This window comes from Pseudophryne corroboree, chromosome 2 (assembly GCF_028390025.1).
Source record: "Pseudophryne corroboree isolate aPseCor3 chromosome 2, aPseCor3.hap2, whole genome shotgun sequence".
NCBI classification, from domain to species: domain Eukaryota; kingdom Metazoa; phylum Chordata; class Amphibia; order Anura; family Myobatrachidae; genus Pseudophryne; species Pseudophryne corroboree.
Window position 1 is genome coordinate 418,395,393 of NC_086445.1, and position 21,348 is coordinate 418,416,740.

Consider the following 21,348-nt stretch of genomic DNA (forward strand, 5'->3'; position numbering starts at 1 on the left):
AAGAGGCAAGTTCCCTAGTAACAGAAACAGACTCATAATTTTAGGTATCCATCTATAAATCATCATGCTATGCTGGATAGGTATCCACAATTTAAGTATATAGGGCCTAATTCAAGGTTGATCGCAAAAGCAAAATCTTCCTCCAATGGGCAAAACCATGTGCACTGCAGGGGGGGGGGGGAATATAACATGTGCAGAGTGAGTTAGGTTCGGGTGGAGTGTGTTCAAACTGAAATCTATATTGCAGTGTAAAAATAAAGCAGTCAGTATTCACCATGCACAGAAACAATATAATACCCTCAAATCTAACTCTCTCTGCACATGTTTAATCTGCCCCCCACCCCCTTCAGTACACATGGTTTTGCCCATTAGAGGAAGATTTTGCTTTTGCAATCAACCTTGAATTAGGCCCATTATACATATCAAAGCAGCTTAATATCTAGAAAAGTATCAGAGTTTACTATATGTGTTTTCTATTTTGCTCAGGTTATTTTTAGGTTCTTAATATGTGCTCCTTCATTGAATTGCATTTGCATTTCATATGGCCACGGTAGGCACAGATGTATAACTTTTGCTATACATTTAAAGAAAATAAAAGTAATGGCCTAATTTATGTATGGCAGGAAATACAATAATTTAAGTATATGCATGAATTTGGCAGGCAGATAGGAGGAATCAAACAACATTTTTGGTTAGAATCCAATGAATGGAAAATACAGTATGTTAGGTTTATCTCCATGTTTTCCCAAGAGATTGCAAATTTATGACATGCAGCAGAATCTATCATTAAATGTCAAACATTCTGCCATCAACTACTTTATCAACTGCATAGTTTCGAATCCAGTCCAGGCCAGAAGGATATATTGTAATTCCGTAAATAATGAAGCCATGTGGTATAACTTACTATTGGAATATCTTGTATCAGTGCTTCACAGGCTGGAGTAATAAATCCAAACACTGTTTCTATGCTGCTTGGGTTGACGACACACTCAATTATATAAAGTCGTACATCATGAGAGGAGCGTAGCAAAATCTTGCAGGAATAACGGCCAGGTTTTCCAGGGACAAATTTCACTGGCAATGGAACTCCATTTGCTTTATCTGTACAAAGTAAATAAATACATAAGGAAATGTGCAACACACATTATTCATCCAAATGCAATACTCATGGCAAACATAGCACAAAATATACACAATTCATCATATTTCCTATAACATTGCAGCAAGTGTCATATATATATATATTATATATATATATATATATATATATATATATATATATATATAGTAGCTAAATGCAATACAGAGTAGTCACAGTACAAGTATACATGTAAACCCTATGAAGAATCAAGGTTACCCCGGACACTTAGGGGGGAAATCAAATGTTTGAAAAGTCGGTAGGGTGTCTGTTTTTTTCCCTGTCTATTAGATAGGAAAAAACAGATACCCAACTGACTTTTTAAACATTTGAATTCCGCCCTTAGAGTGCTACTGTACTACTTCTGTTTGCAGGAAGATGTTAGCAAACATTACTGTGTTCTGCACTCACTGCTGTTAGTGTATTTATCTTTCAAGTTATATTAGCATCTGATTTTAAATATATTAGTGTGTATGTAAACCAACTGGACTGTAAACATAAATTATTACACATTTCTGAGAATAGAAAATAACCTCTATAAGGCCCTGTAGAATGAAGATGCCATTGTTGACACTACAATATCTTATGGTCCTCAGTGGACGTCCAATACTTCTCTTTACACAGACAGAATCATGTCACTAATAAATACTACGCTGACCTAATAGTACTGTAGGTCTAGAGCCTCTACTGTAATTTCCTCACTTCCTGATATATCAAAGGCACTTTCAGTTCCAATAAAAACTAATATATAGCTTACAACTGGCTTAGCATATCTAGGGCAGGACGTACAGCAAAGAGAAAAACTGCATCGACTACCTTATGATTTTTTTATATGTAAACATAAATAAAAAAGTAGAGTAGATAGAGGAATGAAACACATATATGGGTATTGGTAAAGAAATACAATGAAATGCCAGCAGTAGAGAGAGAACAAACTTTATGACATCCTAACGTGAAGATGTCACAGCATGTCATTTGTAAGTACTAATAGTAATAGTACAATTCAATTAGCAAATCTGATCTAGACCTTGAGCAGTGTGTCATATATATCTAAAAAGTTAAAATAGAAATTGAATAAACAATGGGCCTAATTCAGACCTGATAGTAGATGTGCTAAATTTAGCACATCTACGATCAGTCTTCAGACATGCAAGGGGACAACCAGCACAGGGCTAGTCCACCCTGGATGTCAGGCCCGACCCACCCCCCCGTGCACAAGTACAAAAGCATCGCACTACGACGATGCTTTTGTACTGGAAGAGCAGCTCCCGGCAGCGCATCTTCTGGCGAGGAACTACTCGTCGCTGCCTGGGTCGCAGCAGCTGCATGTGATATCACGCAACCACCACGCCCCCCCCCCCCCCCCCAACAGTCCGGGCACGTCTGCATTGCCCAGACTGTGCCCCCTAAACGGCGTGCAAATGCCGTCGGCCCCCAATCAGGCAGAGGTGATCGCAAAGCTAAGATAGCCGTCGGCTGTCTGGCATGCACCGGCACATCCGCAGTTCAGACCTAATTGCTGCTGTGCGAAAATGCACAGCAATAATCAGGTCTGAATTAGCCCCTAAGTGACTGCTTGTGGGCAGTGTGTGTTCTATTAAGAGTATGCAGTGTGTGTTCGTTTTGTACAGATGTGTCCATACACCTGTCCTAACTTAAGCTAAATGGACCAATTTGGCATGACATGGACTCTGTGACTTAGCCACACCTTGTGATTTTTTTCTTCACATATTTGCTACAGTAATCTGCTACTTGATACAAATTCTTTTGATACAAAAAAAATATGTGAAACCATCGTATCACTACCCATGGTGGAGCGTCTTAGTCATGCTAAGTATCTCAAGCCATAAGACACAAAAAAAGATAAGGTGTATGTGGACACATCAGTATATCCTATATAATAAAAGGCTATCACTGCTACTCACCTCTATGGTGTGCCAGCGGCCACTAGATGGCACCCGATGGAGCAATTCAAGACACACACAGCCTTCCTACCTCCCAGCAGCTCCATCATTTTGATGGGCTGCTATTTAGTGAGTACATAATCAAAGTCATTGCTGCAGGTGTATACTATTTCACTTCGAACATAATTCTGAATGTGATTTGCTAATTTTTAGCAGAGTTACAGCCCCATTAGAAACGTGTGTACCCAAACAACCAGAGCAATAAGGTTTTTTAATTTTGCCTCTTTCTACAAAACGTAATTTTTTTTCCTTGCAAATTCTTGATTTTAAGTTCACATTAAAGTTTTTTTTTCATAACAAATTTTTACATTAATTCATTAATACATTAAAATGAATGAACAGGCATAGATAGATCTCTTTTCTCTAACGTCCTAGTGGATGCTGGGGACTCCGTAAGGACCATGGGGAATAGCGGGCTCCGCAGGAGACTGGGCACTCTAAAGAAAGATTTAGTACTATCTGGTGTGCACTGGCTCCTCCCTCTATGCCCCCCTCCAGACCTCAGTTAGAGTCTGTGCCCGGCCAGAGCTGGGTGCTCCTAGTGGGCTCTCCTGAGCTTGCTAGAAAAGAAAGTATTTTGTTAGGTTTTTTATTTTCAGAGAGCTTCTGCTGGCAACAGACTCTCTGCTACGAGGGACTGAGGGGAGAGAAGCAAACCTACTCACGGCAGCTAGGTAGTGCTTCTTAGGCTACTGGACACCATTAGCTCCAGAGGGATCGAACACAGGTACCTAACCTTGATCGTCCGTTCCCGGAGCCGCGCCGCCGTCCCCCTCGCAGAGCCAGAAGAACAGAAGCAGCAGAAGCATGAAGACATCGAAATCGGCGGCTGAAGACTCCTGTCTTCACTTAAGGTATTGCTCCCACAGCACACCACACACTCCGGTCACTGTAGGGTGCAGGGCGCAGGGGGGGGGGGGGCACCCTGGGCAGCAATTAAGATACCTTTTGGCAAAATTATACATATATACAGTCAGGCACTGTATATATGTACGAGCCCCCGTCATTATTTTTACACAGAAACGGGACAGAAGCCCGCCGCTGAGGGGGCGGGGCCTTCTTCCTCAGCACTCACCAGCGCCATTTTCTCTCCACAGATCCGCTGAGAGAAGCTCCCCAGGCTCTCCCCTGCAATAGAAGAGGGTAAAAAGAGAGGGGGGGGGGGGCATATAAAATTGGTGCAAAAACAATATATACAGCAGCTACTGGGTTAACACTAAGTTACTGTGTGATTCCTGGGTCATATAGCGCTGGGGTGTGTGCTGGCATACTCTCTCTCTGTCTCTCCAAAGGGCCTTGTGGGGGAACTGTCTTCAAATAGAGCATCCCCTGTGTGTGTGGTGTTTCGGTACGTGTGTGTCGACATGTCTGAGGTAAAAGGCTCCCCTAAGGAGGAGATAGGGCAAATATGTGTGTGAGAGGGTGTCTCCGTCGACAACGCCGACACCTGTTTGGATATGTGTAAGTGCTGAGGTGAATTTATTGCACAAAAGATTAGAGAACAGACAGGAAATCTACCCATGTCTGTCCCTATGTCACAGAGACCTTCAGAGTCTCACAATGCTCACTATCCAAAATAATAAACACTGATATCGACACAGAGTTTGGCTCCAGTGTCGACTACGATAATGCAAAGTTACAGCCAAAATGGCTGAAAGGTATTCAATATATCATTATTGTAATAAAAGAGGATTTGCATATCACTGATGACTCATTTGTCCCTGACACAAGGGTACACATGTTAAGGGGAAGAAAGCTGAGGTAAATTTCCCTCCTCTCATGAGGAAAAAGAGCGGGAAACTCCAGACAAGAGACTGCAGCTTCCCACAAAAAATTCTCAAGCAGTATCCTTTCCCCACTAGGGCCAGGATGTGATGGGAATCTTCCCCTAGGGTGTCCCGTTTGCCCAGAAGGTAGCACTAGCTATTCTCAGGGATCCTGCAGATAGCGTGCACATTCTAGTATACTACTCAGACCGACGATTGTGTCGGCATGGGTTTATAGCGCTGTGGCAGCGTGGACAGGTACCTTATCAGCAGAGATTGAGACTCTAGTATGCATACAGATATATATCTATATATATATATATATGTTTATTTAAAAATATATATATATTAAAGATGCTGTCTTAAGTGATATATATATATATATACCTATTAAACATGCCCAAAGAGACATGAGTATACTGGGTCCTAGAGTCAAAGCTATGTCGATTTCTGCTTGACGTGTCCCGTAGAATATGCAATGGACAGATGATGCTGACTTAAGAGGCATTTGGAAGGCTGAGGATTGCGTGGAGAAGGGTTCTCGGACCTGGTCTCCACAGCTATAGCTGGTAATTCTGATATTTTGCCTTATATTCCTGCACAGCCTACGAAAGCATGACATTATCAAATGCAGCCATTCGAATAAAGAAACAAGAAAGTCCGAGGTGCGTCCTTTCTTGCCAGAGGCGGGGGCAGAGGAAAGAAGCTGCACAACACAGCTAGTTCCCAGGTACAGAAGTCCTCCCCGGCCTCTACAAAAATCCACCGCATGTCGCTGGGGCTCCACAGGCGGAGCTAGGCCCGGTGGGGGCACGCCTTCGTAAGTTCAGCCACAAGTGGGTTCACTCCCTGTTAGTTCCCTGGGCAATAAATATTGTGTCTCAGGGATACAAGCTGGACTTTGAGAAGATGCCCCCTCACCGACGGCCCTGCCGGCTTCCCCCCACGAGAGGGAAACAGTGTTAACTGCAATTCATAAATTGTATCTTCAACAGGTGGTGGTCAAGGTTCCCCTCCTTCAACAAGGAGGGGGTTATTATTCGACCATGTTGTAGTCCCGAAACCAGACGGTTCGGTCGGACCCATATTGAATTTAAAATCCCTGAACATATACCTGAAAGGGTTCAAGTTCAAGTTGAAATCGCTAAGAGCGGTGATTGCAAGCCTGAAAGGGGGAGATTTTATGGTGACTCGGGACATAAAGGATGCATTCCTTCATGTCCCCATTTATCCACCTCATCAGGCGTACCTCAGAATTGCGGTACGGGATGGTCATTACCAATTTCAAACGTTGCCGTTTGGTCTCTCCACGGCCTTGAGAATATTCACCAAGGTAATGGCGGAAATGATGGTGCTCCTGCGGAAGCAAGGTGTCACTATTATCACGTACTTGGACGATCTCCTCATAAAAGCGAGATCAAGAGAGCAGTTGCTGAACAGCGTATCACTTTCTCTGGAAGTGAAACGGCAACACGGCTGGATTCTATATATTCCAAAGTCGCAGTTGGTTCTTACAGCTCATCTGCCTCTCCTAGGCATGATCCTAGACACAGACCAGAAAAATGTTTATCTCCTGATAGAGAGAGCTCAGGAGCTCGCGACACTGGTCAGGAATCTATTAAAACTAAAACAGGTGTCAGTGCATCATTGCACTTGAGTCCTGGGAAGGAGGGTGGCATCATACGAGGCCATTCTCTTCGGCAGGTTCCATACCTTCCAATGGGACTTACTGTACAAGTGGTCCGGATCACATCTTCGGATGCATCGGTTAATCACCCTATCCCCCAGAGCAAGGGTGTCTCTCCTGTGGTGACTGCAGAGTGCTCACCTTCTCGAAGGTCGCAGATTCGGCATTCAGGACTGGGTCCTGGTGACCACGGATGCAAGCCTCCAAGGGTGGGAGGCAGTCACACAGGGAAGAAATTTCCAAGGGCTGTGGTTAAGGCAGGCGACTTGCCTTCACATCAATATCCTGGAACTAAGGGCCATATACAACGCCCTAAGTTAAGCGGAGACCCTGCTTCGCGACCAACCGGTTCTGATCCAGTCAGACAATATCACCGCAGTGGCTCATGTAAAAACCGCCAAGGCGGCACAAGGAGCAGGGTGGCGATGGTAGAAGCCACCAGAATTCTTTGCTGGGCGGAGAATCACGTAAGCACACTGTCAGCAGTGTTCATTCCGGGAGTGGACAACTGGGAAGCAGACTTCCTCAGCAGGCACGACCTCCACCCGGGAGAGTGGGGACTTCACCAAGAAGTCTTCACGCAGATTGCAAATCGACGGGAACTGCCACAGGTGGACATGATGGCGTCCCGCCTCAACAAAAAGCTAAAATGGTATTGCGCCAGGTCAAGGGACCCTCAGGCGATAGCTGTGGACGCACAAGTAACACCGTGGGGGTTCCAGTCGGTCTATGTGTTTCCTCCTCTTCCTCTCATACCAAAGGTGCTGAGAATTGTAAGAAAAAGAGGAGTGAGAACAATACTCATTGTTCCAGATTGGCCATGAAGGACTTGGTACCCGGAACTGCAAGAAATGCTCACAGAGGACCCATGGCCTCTGCCTCTCAGACAGGACCTGTTGCAACAAGGGCCCTGTCTATTCCAAGACTTACCGCGGCTGCATTTGACGGCATGACGGTTGAACACCGGATCCTAGCGGAAAAAGGCATTCTGGATGCAGTTATTCCTACGCTGATAAAGGCTAGGAAGGACGTGACAGCAAAGCATTATCACCGTATATGGCAAAAATATGTGCTTGGTGTGAGGCCAGGAAGGCCCTACAGAAGAATTCCAGCTGGGTCGATTCCTGCACTTCCTACAGTCAGGAGTGACTATGGGCCTAAAATTAGGGTCCATACAGGTCCAGATTTTGGCCCTATCCATTTTCTTTCAAAGAGAACTGGCTTCACTGCCTGAGGTTCAGACGTTTGTTATGGGAGTGCTGCATATTCAGCGCCCTTTTGTGCCACCAGTGGCACTTTGGGATCTTAACGTGGTGTTGGGTTTCCTGAAATCCCACTGGTTTGAGCCATTTAAGACTGTGGAGCTAAAGTATCTCACGTGGAAAGTGGTCATGCTGTTGGCCTTAGCTCCGGCTAGGCGTGTGTCAGAATTGGCAGCTTTGTCATGTAAAAGCCCCTATATGGTTTTCCAGATGGACAGGGCAGAATTGCGGACTCGTCCGCAATTTTCTGCAAAAGGTGGTGTCATCTTTTCATTTGAACCAACCTATTGTGGTGCCTGCGGCTACTTGTGACTTGGAAGATTCCATGTTGCTTGACGTAGTCCGGGCTTTGAAGAATGATGTAACCAGAACGGCTGGGGTCAGGAAGACTGACTCGCTGTTTATCCGGTATGCATCCAACAAAGTGGGTGCTCCTGCTTCAAAGCAAGCTATTGCTCGCTGGATCTGTAACACGATTCAGCAGGCTCTTTCTGCGGCTGGATTGCCGCATCCAAAATCAGTGAAAGCCCATTCCACAAGGAAGGTGGGCTCTTCTTGGGTGGCGGCCCGAGGGGTCTCGGCATTACAGCTTTGCCGAGCTGCTACTTGGTCGGGTTCAAACACATTTGCAAAATTCTACATGTTTGATACCCTGGCTGAGGAGGACCTTGTGTTTGCCCATTCGGTGCTGCAGAGTCATCCGCACTCTCCCGCCCGTTTGGGAGCTTTGGTATAATCCCCATGGTCCTTACGGAGTCCCCAGCATCCACTAGGACGTTAGAGAAAATAAGATTTTACTTACCGGTAAATCTATTTCTCGTAGTCCGTAGTGGATGCTGGGCGCCCATCCCAAGTGCGGACTTTTTCTGCAATGCTTGTATATAGTTATTGCTTAAATAAGGGTTATGTTATAGTTGCATCAGGGTTTATCTGATGCTCTGTTATTGTTCATACTGTTAACTGGGTAAGTTTATCACGAGTTATACGGTGTGATTGGTGTGGCTGGTATGAGTCTTACCCTGGATTCCAAAATCCTTTCCTTGTAATGTCAGCTCTTCCGGGCACAGTTTCCTTAACTGAGGTCTGGAGGAGGGACATAGAGGGAGGAGCCAGTGCACACCAGATAGTACTAAATCTTTCCTTAGAGTGCCCAGTCTCCTGCGGAGCCCGCTATTCCCCATGGTCCTTACGGAGTCCCCAGCATCCACTACGGACTACGAGAAATAGATTTACAGGTAAGTAAAATCTTATTTTTCATTATTTTAACAAACAGTCCATAGTGAAACCTCTTGTAGTAGATGATCCAATTATGATAAAATAAAATACAAATTGGGGATTTATTAACAACAGTATGAATACTTTCTGAGATTTGTTTCAAAATTGTAAAAAGCTGGCTTTTTAAGAAAATGAAAATATTAATATAGCATATGAAAGCCCATTAGAACAGTTTAGATGAGACCATGCCCAACTCTCTAGCTCAATTAGGGGAGCAGCAAATGCAATATAAAAAAACCATTAATAGCACATTCTTCGTTAAACATTGCAGATTTAAAGTCACATAACTTTAAAATCAGTGTACATATCAGCCTCAGATGTGGGAATTTAACTTACACCCAATGCAGAATTTATTTTACAAAATGTAATTGAAATTAGTGATCTTAAGGTATAATTTTTACAAAAACTGTTTTGATTTGAAGGAATAACCAATTTTTGTCTCATCTGACCACATCACACTATTCCATTTGTAGTTTTAATGACATTTTGCAAAGTTCAAGCACTGTATTTTGCTTTTAGAAAAGGCTTCTCTCATGGAATCCTTCCAAAAAGCATCTGGTCATGAAGGTGGTATCTTACAGAGGATTTTGAAATCATAAAAACACCAAGATTCAGCTAAACTTTTTAGTTCTTAAATTGTGATATTTGGATTCACCTTTGCTCCTCTTACTATACTCCTTATCAGGGCAGTATGCACAGGCAGTCTCGTCTTTGCAAATTTTCAACAGTTTTATGTTTTTCATTGTTTTGTTTTTGTGATTAATGCCATTTCATTGACTATTTTTTATAACTATTTCCTAATCTGTGCAGGGTACAACCTTCTGCCTCATTTGATTTGCTAGCTATTAGTTTTAGCTGTGTTGATGGATCATAAAGGGATTTACATGTGTACAGTATAAACTTATATTTATGCTCCAGAGAAACCGGAAATGGTCATAGCCAACAATAGAGTTCATGAAGACTGGGGACAATAATAAGAGTTTTTTTGCAATAAGTTGGTTTATTTAGTTGGATTTAATTAAGAGCGTTGTACACATTTTAAATATGGTTTATATTTTAATTTTGGATTTGGTTTTTAATCATAATGTTTTTACGGGTGTTAAACACTTTGCCCCATGTTTTGAAAGAATGCAGTATTCTTAAAATAAAACAACACCCTTGTAGGTTGTGCCTGAAACACCCGAAGCATAATCCACAATAACTGTTGGCATTGGGGGGAGGAGCCCACTGCATCGGGGCTAATAGGATAGCCCCTGGTGATACAATTACCCCTATAAGTTTATCATTTTGATTGTAGAATAAGGATGAGAGAGATTGTGTACATGAAATGCCCTTTCTCATACATTAAGTCTATTACTATTTCTGTAAAGCATCACCAGAAAATAACCACTAACAGGCCACATCAATTAAAAAAGTTTACTCTTTTTTTTTTCAAATAAGGAAGATCTTGATATACAGAAGCTAGGATGGTGAGACAGTCCCCCATCCTTTGACTTATAATGATTTCTACTTTGCAGTGATGTTCTCTGTCATCACTTTTCTCTTTTAAATATGTCTACCCTTGGGTCTGTGGGAACCAGGATTAGGGAGTGATAAGGGAAAGAGCCATGAAAGTGATCTATTTATTAGCTTTTAAAAATTCCTTTTTGTATGGAATGTGTGGGGCTTAATGAAGCACTTTTTTCATTACTTCCCTTGCTAATGTATTACCACCCTGAGATGGAAATAACATAAGTAGTACCGTAAAGGTAATTGCACTGCCACGAAGGAAGTTAAATAAGCCTTTCACCAAAGGTATGGATCTGGGAGGGTAGATAGATAAAAGTCTGAAGTCTCCCAGACATTGAAGGAAACTAGTCAAATATGATAAATATTTTATTTTAAAGAATGCTAAAGTAGCTTCTACAAAGATCAGATATGATGTAAGGTTTCCAACTGGCCACCCCTATAAATCACACTTTTTGTATATTTTACAACCATTGTATTTTGGATAAATATGCTCATAAATGTTTATTTTTAAGCACCTGCTAATACATATCACATCAATGAATGTAAATATATTTGAAATGTTATAAAAACACAATAACATGATATATATTTTGCTTATAAAACCCATATTTTGTTATAGATAAGAATGCATGAAATATTATAATATACCAAAATGCATTGCATCAATTTGCTTCTTTAACACATCTCAAATATTTATAATAACTATAGATGATGTTTTTTGTATGTTTATTCATCAACATAGCTTTTTAGGCTGAGATCTCATTATACCATTCTGACAAGTAGATTAATGCACACATTGTAAAGTGAAGTAGAATTTATTATTTCTTCTGAATTAACATACAAACAAGTTTATCCCATATCTAGCAAGTTCACAACAAATGTAAAATATTGCTGACCTTGGTCTAAGAATAAAGTCAGCTAAACCACTCCTTATCTTGTGAAAGTGACTTAGAGATCAAACAGTTCCTGCAATACATATACATTTGGAACCAACTACCAACCTTAAAAAGGTTTATAGTAGATGATAATTGAATGTTAACTCATAAACTGTTCATTGATTTATTGCATATTTCTGTACTAGCTGTAATGCCCGGTGTTGCCTGGCTCTTAATACAAATAAAAATAATTCCTCTCTGTCTCCATTCCCTGCGCACCATCATATTTATCTCTCCATCTCTTTCAGGGCCTGATTCTAAGGTGGCCAGAAATAAGTGCCCAATCTTTTAATACTGTACATGCGATCAAGATGCATTGTACACATGTCCCAAGAGTTACGACTTGGGGATGTATGTCGGAATTGCAAGGCGATCCATGCAATTTCTATAGGTGTTCTTGAGATGTGACTGGGTATGTGGCTAATAGTGGCAGGCATGTTAGGGCATTTCAGTGTCAAAGTCTGCATCGAAAGATGCAGTTTCACTGGCACCATTGGGCATGTTCTGACAGACATTCTGGGCAACCATAAGGTTGCTCTAATGTCTGATGGTGCAGTCTATGTCCAATAATATTTGCACTGCTGCCGGTGGGCATCTGAAAAGGATGCTCATTGGCCACAGCATTAGCATAAAGATGTAGTAGTGGCTGCAGCTTTGCGCAGCTGCTACTACTAGTACGTCTACCTCTGATTCACACCCTCTGTCTGTCCCTACACTATCTTTTCCACCAACACTTTATCGCCCACCTCTTGTTTTCCATACCCACTGTCACTATCTATCAATGACCTATCACTCTCTCCTATGAATCTGTGACACCGGTGGGAGGAGTCCGAGTTCACATCAACTGAGATTACTCTCCAACATGATGACATCATTTTTATCAGCAGTCAACTTTATTATACATTTGGCAGCAGTAGTTTACTGAAGTTATTGGACTTCCAGTTGTGTCACTGGAACAAATGCTTACTGTCTAAGGGCTTGATGCTGAACAGGCTGTAATTGCTTTCAAAATCATAAGAGCAATTTGCATTTATTAAAAATCCTGCAATTGAATCCATATGCAAAACGGCAATAATAGTATATGCTCCGGTTTACCTCAGATAAATATCACATATACAGTATGTATGTCCCAACTGCATTTATATCTTAAACTTTTATTTGCAACAAATGCATTTTCGTATTATGCATCTATATAACTGCTAAGACTTTTATAATACAGCAAAAACAATTCCCAATCTCTTGCATGGCAAAATAATAAAAAGTTTACAACTGCACCTGACCACTGCAAATAATACTATTTTGTGAGATGCATGTGTATGTATGTTCCAGTGTGCATCTGTTCACAACTGCAGAAACATGACCTAACTGTACTTGACCTACATTCCTGGTCCCACCTATCAAGTCATAAATAGGTGAAAGTGGAAGAGTCACTAAGTTCTGCATGGCACATATTCATGTAGATTCTTTTCTGGGCATGCACGTAGCAATTTCATGCAAGATACACTGCGCATCTGGCCTAGTACTCATCATTCTTCATTACCCCTAGATGTGTAAAGGGTTTAGATATGGAAATGCCAAACAAAGCCAGGAACCCAATAATTATGTTTAAATTTTTTCACATAAAGAGAAAGCTAATTAGTAACACTCTCTATTTGCCCACAAAATAGGGTACCTAGAACATAATTTAAATTGAAAGCTAATTTTGTGGCCAGAATGCATGTAAAATAAAGACCACATTCTGACATGAATAATGTGCCTTGCACCCATCTTGTGGTTCAGTCCTTGTGGTTCAGAATACTATTGTTGACTTCAAAATATTGTGTAACGTAGTTACATCAAGATACATATGGACCATCCTGCAACAAGCCTAACCAGCGCCAAGCCTTGTCACACTGATATGATCTAATTATACAGTACTTGGGAGAATTACAGTATAGGGTCACCCCTATAATAGTGGAAACCTGCAACAGCTTGGTCAGCAGAGAGCTGAATTTTTGAGGAAGAGCGAGGTTGCAAGCAAAAAGCATGCTCCCTACTTGTGAAAACTACCACTGCACTCAAAGTAATGAAATTCTTCCCAACCTCCTTTGAGCCTTAGTCAGCACCAAATTAAGAGGAGACACATGGGGCCCTTTCTCCCAGGAAACCCCCTGGACCTGGATTACAAGTAAGGACCTACATGATAGATCTGCTGACTTGCACCACACCATAAAAGAATCTCTTATGTAAAGTAAAATTCACATCAGCATCTCTTCCCTTATAGATGCCGTATGCTAGAACAGGCCTTTCCTTAACTGGCTAAACTCTGTCACTCACAGGACCATCACTTGCCGACCTCCTCTGTATCAGTGATGTCGGTCAGACTCAGGTCCTCCTTGAAGGTCATTTAGGGGCAGTAAGAAGTTTTGGATGAAAATCAGATTCTGGATGTAGCCATACCCCTTCTCCTGTGTGCACATCTGGTCCCTGGATGCCAAGCCTGGTCCACTTGATGAGATGCTCTGGATGATACCTATCTCTGTTGGGCTGGCTATGCAAGGAAACACTTGGAAATGGAAGGAACTTATATGTGAGCTCTCACCCACTATGATGCTTTGTGTATTGTTTTATGGTCTTAATCCAGCTGTGACTTTAGCATGTACCACTAATGGGATTTGTCATCCCTGATTGGGCATACTCCTGTTTCTTGTTCTACAAATACCAACATGCTCTAGAAGGTACTGGCAGATAAGGATGAGATGCAGATTTTGCCCAGAGAGGAGGAGTCATATTGGGAGAGTGTGGTATAGCAGTGAAGCAATATATGTTGGTTTAGTTTTGGTGCAGCCTTGTATGTTAGTAGAAGTATCTTTTATTGGACATGGTATAATATAAGCAGCCATTGTAGGGATTGACAAAAAGCGCAGCTGCAGCAGATGACTGTTTTACAGGGAATGTAGCAGTATTCAAACTATATTGCAATGGTAAGAGTCTCTTTAGAAGAAGACTGGTAAGGAGGATATTATTGCAATAGAGAATATTGGATATTTAGTGAATAAATTCAAGTTCTTGCAGTGTCTTGTGTGTGAAATATGTGCAATATGTACAGGAATTGGACTGAATGTGTGGAGCAAAGGAGTCAAGGATAACACCTACTGTATGCAGAGAGCGTGAGGGATAGGGTTTATTGTCGTAATGTCAACAGAAAGAAAGGAAGTCAAAGGTAATTGTTTTATTGGTGCCAGAAGTTTTGTTGCATGCAGTAGAGGCATTCGGTCAACAATTAAACATCTGTACAAATCAGACCTAATGAAAACTTGGAATGTTTCTTGTACCCTAACTCAAAATACTGATGTATTTTTAAGACTTATAAATGTACATGTTAAACAAAAACAAAAAAATGTAATACAATGGTTATTAATGATACATCTTCCTGCCTATTGCAAGGGCTAACCATTTTATTTTCTGTGACATGTGTTGTCTATTTTTCACCTCAATTTCTGAGAAAAGATCAAAAAGCACTTGATTCCATAAAAATGGATGAAGGAGCTGAGCGCATAATGACAAAATGCACAGTTCTTTGGCAATGTGTCAGTGTAAAGTAATATAATATAAGTGTCCTTGAATAGATGAAATGTTTAAGTGACTTCATCTTCTGAAAAACCTTGTCATTCAATCAAAAAGAACAAAGATATGTGTCTTGTTTTGATCTTATTTGCTAGCTCAGTCTGCATGTTAAATCTGCAAGGTTTATAGAATCTAAAAAATATTTTTTACATTGCCTTTGTTTACCATCATTTATAATCTGTACAGTTTTGGTGTCATAAATATGAAAAAAAAAAAAAAGAACCAAGAAAATTACTGTAGGGAGAAGGCCAAAACAAGAAAAAAGATAAATTACTAAAACAGACATAATATATAATCAGTGTCACTGAAAAGCTGTTCCACAGTCACAGTGTAATACACTGTGTACCCATATATACCTGAACTAAAAATGTACCAAATGTAGCCCTTTTTATACCATGAACATTGCAACTTAGCTGCACCAAAACACTAATCCTTTATACCTAGTTACTAGACACTATAAGCAAACTAAGGTGCAAAAGTGGGGAGTGATCTAGTGTGCTATGGGGCTAACTCAGATGGGGGGCGCTGCTGCGGGTGTGGTATAGCTCATAGACAGTTAAAAGATAGACAGTCATTAGTTAGACACTATATGGTCGACAGTCAAAAGTCAGACAGGGTCAAAAGTCAGACAGTCAAAAGTCAGACAGGGTCAAAAGTCAGACAGGGTCAAAAGTCAGAAAGTCAAATGTCAGACAGGGTCAAACGTCAGACAGTCAAAAGTCAGACAGCACTATCCGTCACAGCATTGGACACTGCATAAACTCTATAGAGGCACAGCACGTCTGTCGAAACATGGCCACCATGCCAGTGCAATTGCACCAAAAGCTGTGACACACCTACAATATGCCCATGCCTGGTTTATAACACCCCCTGTTACCTGGAATGCCTACTGAAATTGCCTCTCACTGCAACCAAATTTGTTTTGTGTCCTCAATCGGCAACCATCGAGACACATGCACATTGCAGCTCAGACACACATGCAGACAAAGGGGGTAATTCAGAGTTGATCGCAGCAGCAAATTTGTTAGCAGCTGGGCAAAATCATGTGCACTGCAGGTGTGGCAGATATAACATGTGCCCATAACACATTAGCACTTCTGTCCAATATCTGCCATTGCATCCACCTCTGAATCAGGCCCTATACAGTATGTGAATGACATTGTTCCTGAAGTTGCATTAGAAGTTGCTTGCACCAAACATCTGTTTCACATCTTTTCTGCCCAAAAATGTGACTTAAGGGCCCTACACACTGGCCAACGTGTGCGGCCGATATGAACAATCTCATTCGGTAATGAACTAGAAATTGTTCATATCTTTAAGTGTGTAGGCACCAACAATGAACAATGCGCAGCCCCCTGGTCGCTCATCGTTGGTGCTGGCTCATTTATCAGGAAAAGGTCGGTTTGGTGCCGCACAGGACCCTAAAAATTTTTTCTTTGTAATGGGCTCTTATGAAATTTGTCCCTTATGAACCAACAGTGCATATACATACGAAATGCCTGTATAGGTCTTTAAGGAATTACTGTTGTTGGTGGTGCACCCAGAGTCAATAGTACATATCAAAGTTACAAAGAAAAAAGAGAGACTCTGTGTTGGGGCACGCTTGAAAAACTAAAACTTAACTTTTAATTATAGTATGATAAAATTATGGTACACAATTGAACACACATATAATATATAGTATTTAGGGAGAAAAAATAATGATTCTCACTTGCAAATTAATAATTTAGGAGTAGCAGTTCTCCAAGTAATATTGCTATTTAAGGTGACAGTGACACCTAAGATGAAAATATTGAGAATTTAATTTCAGCATACCAGAAAATTCTTCCAATGCCTATTTATAATGGTATGTCCTGGTAATGATTAATCTGCTATTTCAAAATTTTTTTATTCAATAATTGCAATATGCGAAAGGGCTCTAGACGAGTATATGATCAAGAAGAGAATTTCATGAGAAGAAGGAAAATTAGATATGAAAAAGGTAATGGTCAAAGGTTGCTCCAATACTTCTGCTTTTCACATGAATACAGAGGTGTTTGTTACTGCACCTAATATTCCCTGGAAGTCTCCTATCCAGGTACTAATCAGGCTATTCACTGCTTAGCTTCCAAGATCAGGCGAGATTGGGCGTAGCCAGTGAGATGTGGCAGTAATATCCCATAGATTGTGAATGAGAGAGTGTATGGTTATTGGCATATACCAGATAGAGTACTTCTGCTGTCCATTATTGCGCACAGTTTCTCTGTTACTTTTAGCATTGCAGGGGAGTTATATAACTGGCGTCAGGATGAGAGAGTACTGAAAAAGTAAGATATAGGAAAATTATAGGTTCAGAGCCCGTCTTCTGCTGTCCACTGTCATATAATTTAATATAGCGGACAGTGGATGAGAGAGGCGGGTTATCTGGGCCTATTGAATAATGGTGTGAAATTACACAGATATCTTAAGGTTTCTTATGGTTTCTTATGATAGTGCATGATCCAATTACATATTCCTAATCCTAATAGTAGTGGGCAAGAAATTTTCGCTATTTGGCGATGCCCCTAGAATATTGCAAAAGAAGGCCGAAGCCAGCTATTTGAGATATCTCAAAACACACGTATTAGTATGAAATTCTATCTCACTAATTACGGTATGTGAGAGAAAAGAGACATCAAAGGAGCGTTCAATTTCTTTACATTGTGGATAATAGGTAGCAGATTAAACAAAAAAATTAAACAATTTAAAGATAAAATATTTTTTGTCAAATATACGATACCAGGAGGTGAGTGGGCTGAACCGTGCACTGTTCAGCACCACTAGTCACAAAAGGTGATAAAGGCACCAGCCAATCAGCTCCTAACTGTTAATTTACATATTGGATCTGATTGGCTGGTGCCTTTATCACCTTGCTGGCTCATTTATACCTGCAAGCCAATATGGACAATATCGTCCATTTTAGCATACAGTACAGGGCTATGGGGCCGGGTGACGTCAGGGAGTGAAGAAACTTCATTCCCCCCATTACCCTCCCCCCCGCGCGCTGCTGGGTTGGCCGTCAGCCATATCGACCGTCGGGCACGTCAGCCAGTGTGTAGAGTCCATAAGTCCAAATGCAAATCAGCTAGGATGCACAAGTAGACTGTTGATGAATCTGATATGTGACACTCAGTGTGACTGAGACAGAACCTCTATACAAAATGCTACGATGCAGCAGACATAGCTTTTTTCTACGCCAGCTTCATGGACATAGACATAAACTGAGACTGGACATAGACATAGGCTGAGAGACACACAGATATACAAATGTCACATATCAAATGAATCAGCACAGTCGCCTTGTACGTTCTAGTCACATAGCATTGTGACTAAGACACAAAAATTATTCTTGGCATAAGCAGAGTTACATGGCTCCCTCCCACCAGGCATCTCGCAATGCATGGTGTATTGAGGCTAGATGTATGAGCACACATCTGTACAATGTAAAATTGAGGAAAAAGTAGCAAATTGAGGAACAAGTGCACAGCATGTAATTTGCACCAGGTGTCTCACATCATGTGGTGCAAAGGGTCTGTGCGGAAACATCTGTAACTAGAAAATAAGTAGTTAAACATGTCACTGTAAAAATGTTCTGCAGTTCTAAAACAACATGTAAAGAAGAGTGCTTTTAGCATTGTCCCAGTTTTGCACCCTACAATAATTAAATACTGTTCAGGTACAAATGCAACAGAAAAGTTAAACTTAAATTGAATTAATACAAACATCCATTATCTTCTCCATTAAAAATCATGGGCCTATTCCTAACTACTGTTATGCCAATCTAATAGCAATTAAGTATGTGAATGGATGGCTGCAACTTCATATGATATAGCAGCCACACAAGTGTTTATAAACTATTAGTGAGATGGGCCCAGATGCAATCAGTTAATCAGAAATGTATGCCAATTGTCATCATTATCAACATCATCAGCACCTGCAAACCAGCCTGCGTGCCCAAGCACATATGCGTCTATCCAGGTCTGCCTCTGTTGCATTTTCTGCTGGCCACGTCTAATTATTAGCACCTGATAATTTGAGGATAACATACTGTAAATGACTATAAGCTACTCAAACTCTTAGAACAGACAAAGCTATTAATACAGGTTGAGTATCCCTTATCCAAAATGCTTGGGACCAGAGGTATTTTGGATATTGGATTTTTCCGTATTTTGGAATAACTGCAAACCATAATGAGATATCATGGTGATGGGGCCTAAATGTAAGCACAGAATGCATTTATGTTACATATACACCTTATACACACAGCCTGAAGGTCATTTTAGCCAATATTTTTTATAACTTCGTACATTAAACAAAGTGTGTGTACATTCACACAATTCATTTATGTTTCATATACACCTTATACACACAGCCTGAAGGTCATTTAATACAATATTTTTAATAACTTTGTGTATTAAACAAAGTTTGTGTACATTGAGTCATCAAAAAACAAAGGTTTCACTATCTCACTCTCACTCAAAAAAGTCCGTATTTCGGAATATTCCATATTTCGGAATATTTGGATATGGGATACTCAACCTGTATATAAAAGGATCTGAATAAATTGAAGACTGTTAAAGTGGACCAGGAACAAAAGGAGTTCTAAGGACACTCTGGATGGCTCGACAGGTTGCAGGGTGCATTCCAGGCACCCTGCAGTGTTGATGTAAACTGAGACTTTGTAAATTCGTACACAATTACAAAACAAATGGGCAGTGTATGAGAGGCCATTCTGCTAAGGTGCAAAGATGTGGTAATACATTCTTTAAGAACAACATTTGGTTTGCCATTCCACACAGAATGGTCAGCCTGCACTGTGTGTGTACTTTCATATTCTGCATTTCACAAAGTTGATAATATCATACTGTATGATAATTATTTCTGCTCTGTGTTGGACAGAACAAAAAGGAGTGGGATAATTCACATGGGACACTTGAAGCCATATTTTTCATAAAAATTGGAGAAATTCTGCACCATAATAAAGAATAAAATATACTTAGGAGTACTCTTCAAAATATAGCAAAGGAGTACTCTTCAAAATATAGCAGATTTCTCATCATAGAATAATAATTGAAATTTTTCAACTATGACATCATGATCTTATAGGCTATTCCATAGGTGTAATCTAAGAACTGAGCACAAAAAAGCATGGGAGATAAGCAACTCTGATACTTAAACAGGAATCACTGACTTTTATTTTAAAAAAAGATACTCTATATACAATAACAAAACAAATAGACGGATTTTGGATGATGGACACAGTTAATTAGAACACACCATATCCATGATATGCAATCTATTTTGTAACAAACTCAGGGGCAGATGTATTAACCTGGAGAAGGCATAAGGAAGTGATAAACCAGTGATATGTGCAAGGTGATAAAGGCACCAGCCAATCAGCTCCTAACTGTTAATTTACATATTGGATCTGATTGGCTGGTGCCTTTATCACCTTGCACATATCACTGGTTTATCACTTCCTTATGCCTTCTCCAGGTTAATACATCTGCCCCTCAGTGTGTATGGAATGTGCATTGGTAATGTGGAATGATGCCTTCTTAATAGCCCCTTAATACTCAGTTTACTTAAAAATGAATACAGCAGAGATAAGAAAGCTTTAATGAATTCAGGCATGTTAGTATTTGACCTTAAGTCAAGTGGATTGCAAAACTATTGTTGAAGTCAGCACTCTAGTTACAAAAAAAACCTACATAGTTTATACTGTACTCATGTCAGGAACAAAACTTAACCTGCAAGAGTATCAAACACTTGTTTGATGTGAGACTTGTATTTTTTAAACTTTAGATCTTGAAAGACCAATTTCTGGGGTTTGTAATTATTATAATTGTAAGGGCAGGATATACAATGCATCACATCGGTGATGCGATACACCCTGACAGTTATTGGGTACATACCAGCGTTAATTATGCTAAAATGTGCATAGGAATGCACTTACAGTAAAATCACAAAGGACAGCATTGGGTAGTGTGAAAGGTGGTCTCAGAACAAAGACCCAAGTTGCAAAACCCAGGCCAAAGCCATGTATTTGCAGAGAGGCATATGTCTGAAAGCGTTATTAGACACAGTTCACATACAAATGCATATGTAAGAGAGAGGGAATATAAGCAAACAATGTATAAGCAAAGACAGAGCAGAGCAACAGAAGAAAAAACGATTTCTGAGAAAGA

At 40.6% G+C, this 21,348-nt stretch overlaps 1 protein-coding gene and 1 pseudogene across 6 annotated transcripts in view; both read right to left on the reverse strand.

Moving 5' to 3' along the window:
- Positions 1-21,348, reverse strand: part of CFAP47 (cilia and flagella associated protein 47) — a 1,065,013-nt gene that overhangs the window by 486,805 nt on the left and 556,860 nt on the right. For all 6 annotated transcript variants that reach the window (XM_063953487.1, XM_063953488.1, XM_063953489.1 and 3 more), the window contains one exon: positions 905-1,101. In XM_063953487.1, the coding sequence (XP_063809557.1) occupies positions 905-1,101 (197 nt within the window). The remainder of the gene's footprint in view (positions 1-904; positions 1,102-21,348) is intronic.
- On the reverse strand, positions 17,179-17,297 carry LOC135051575 (5S ribosomal RNA; annotated as a pseudogene).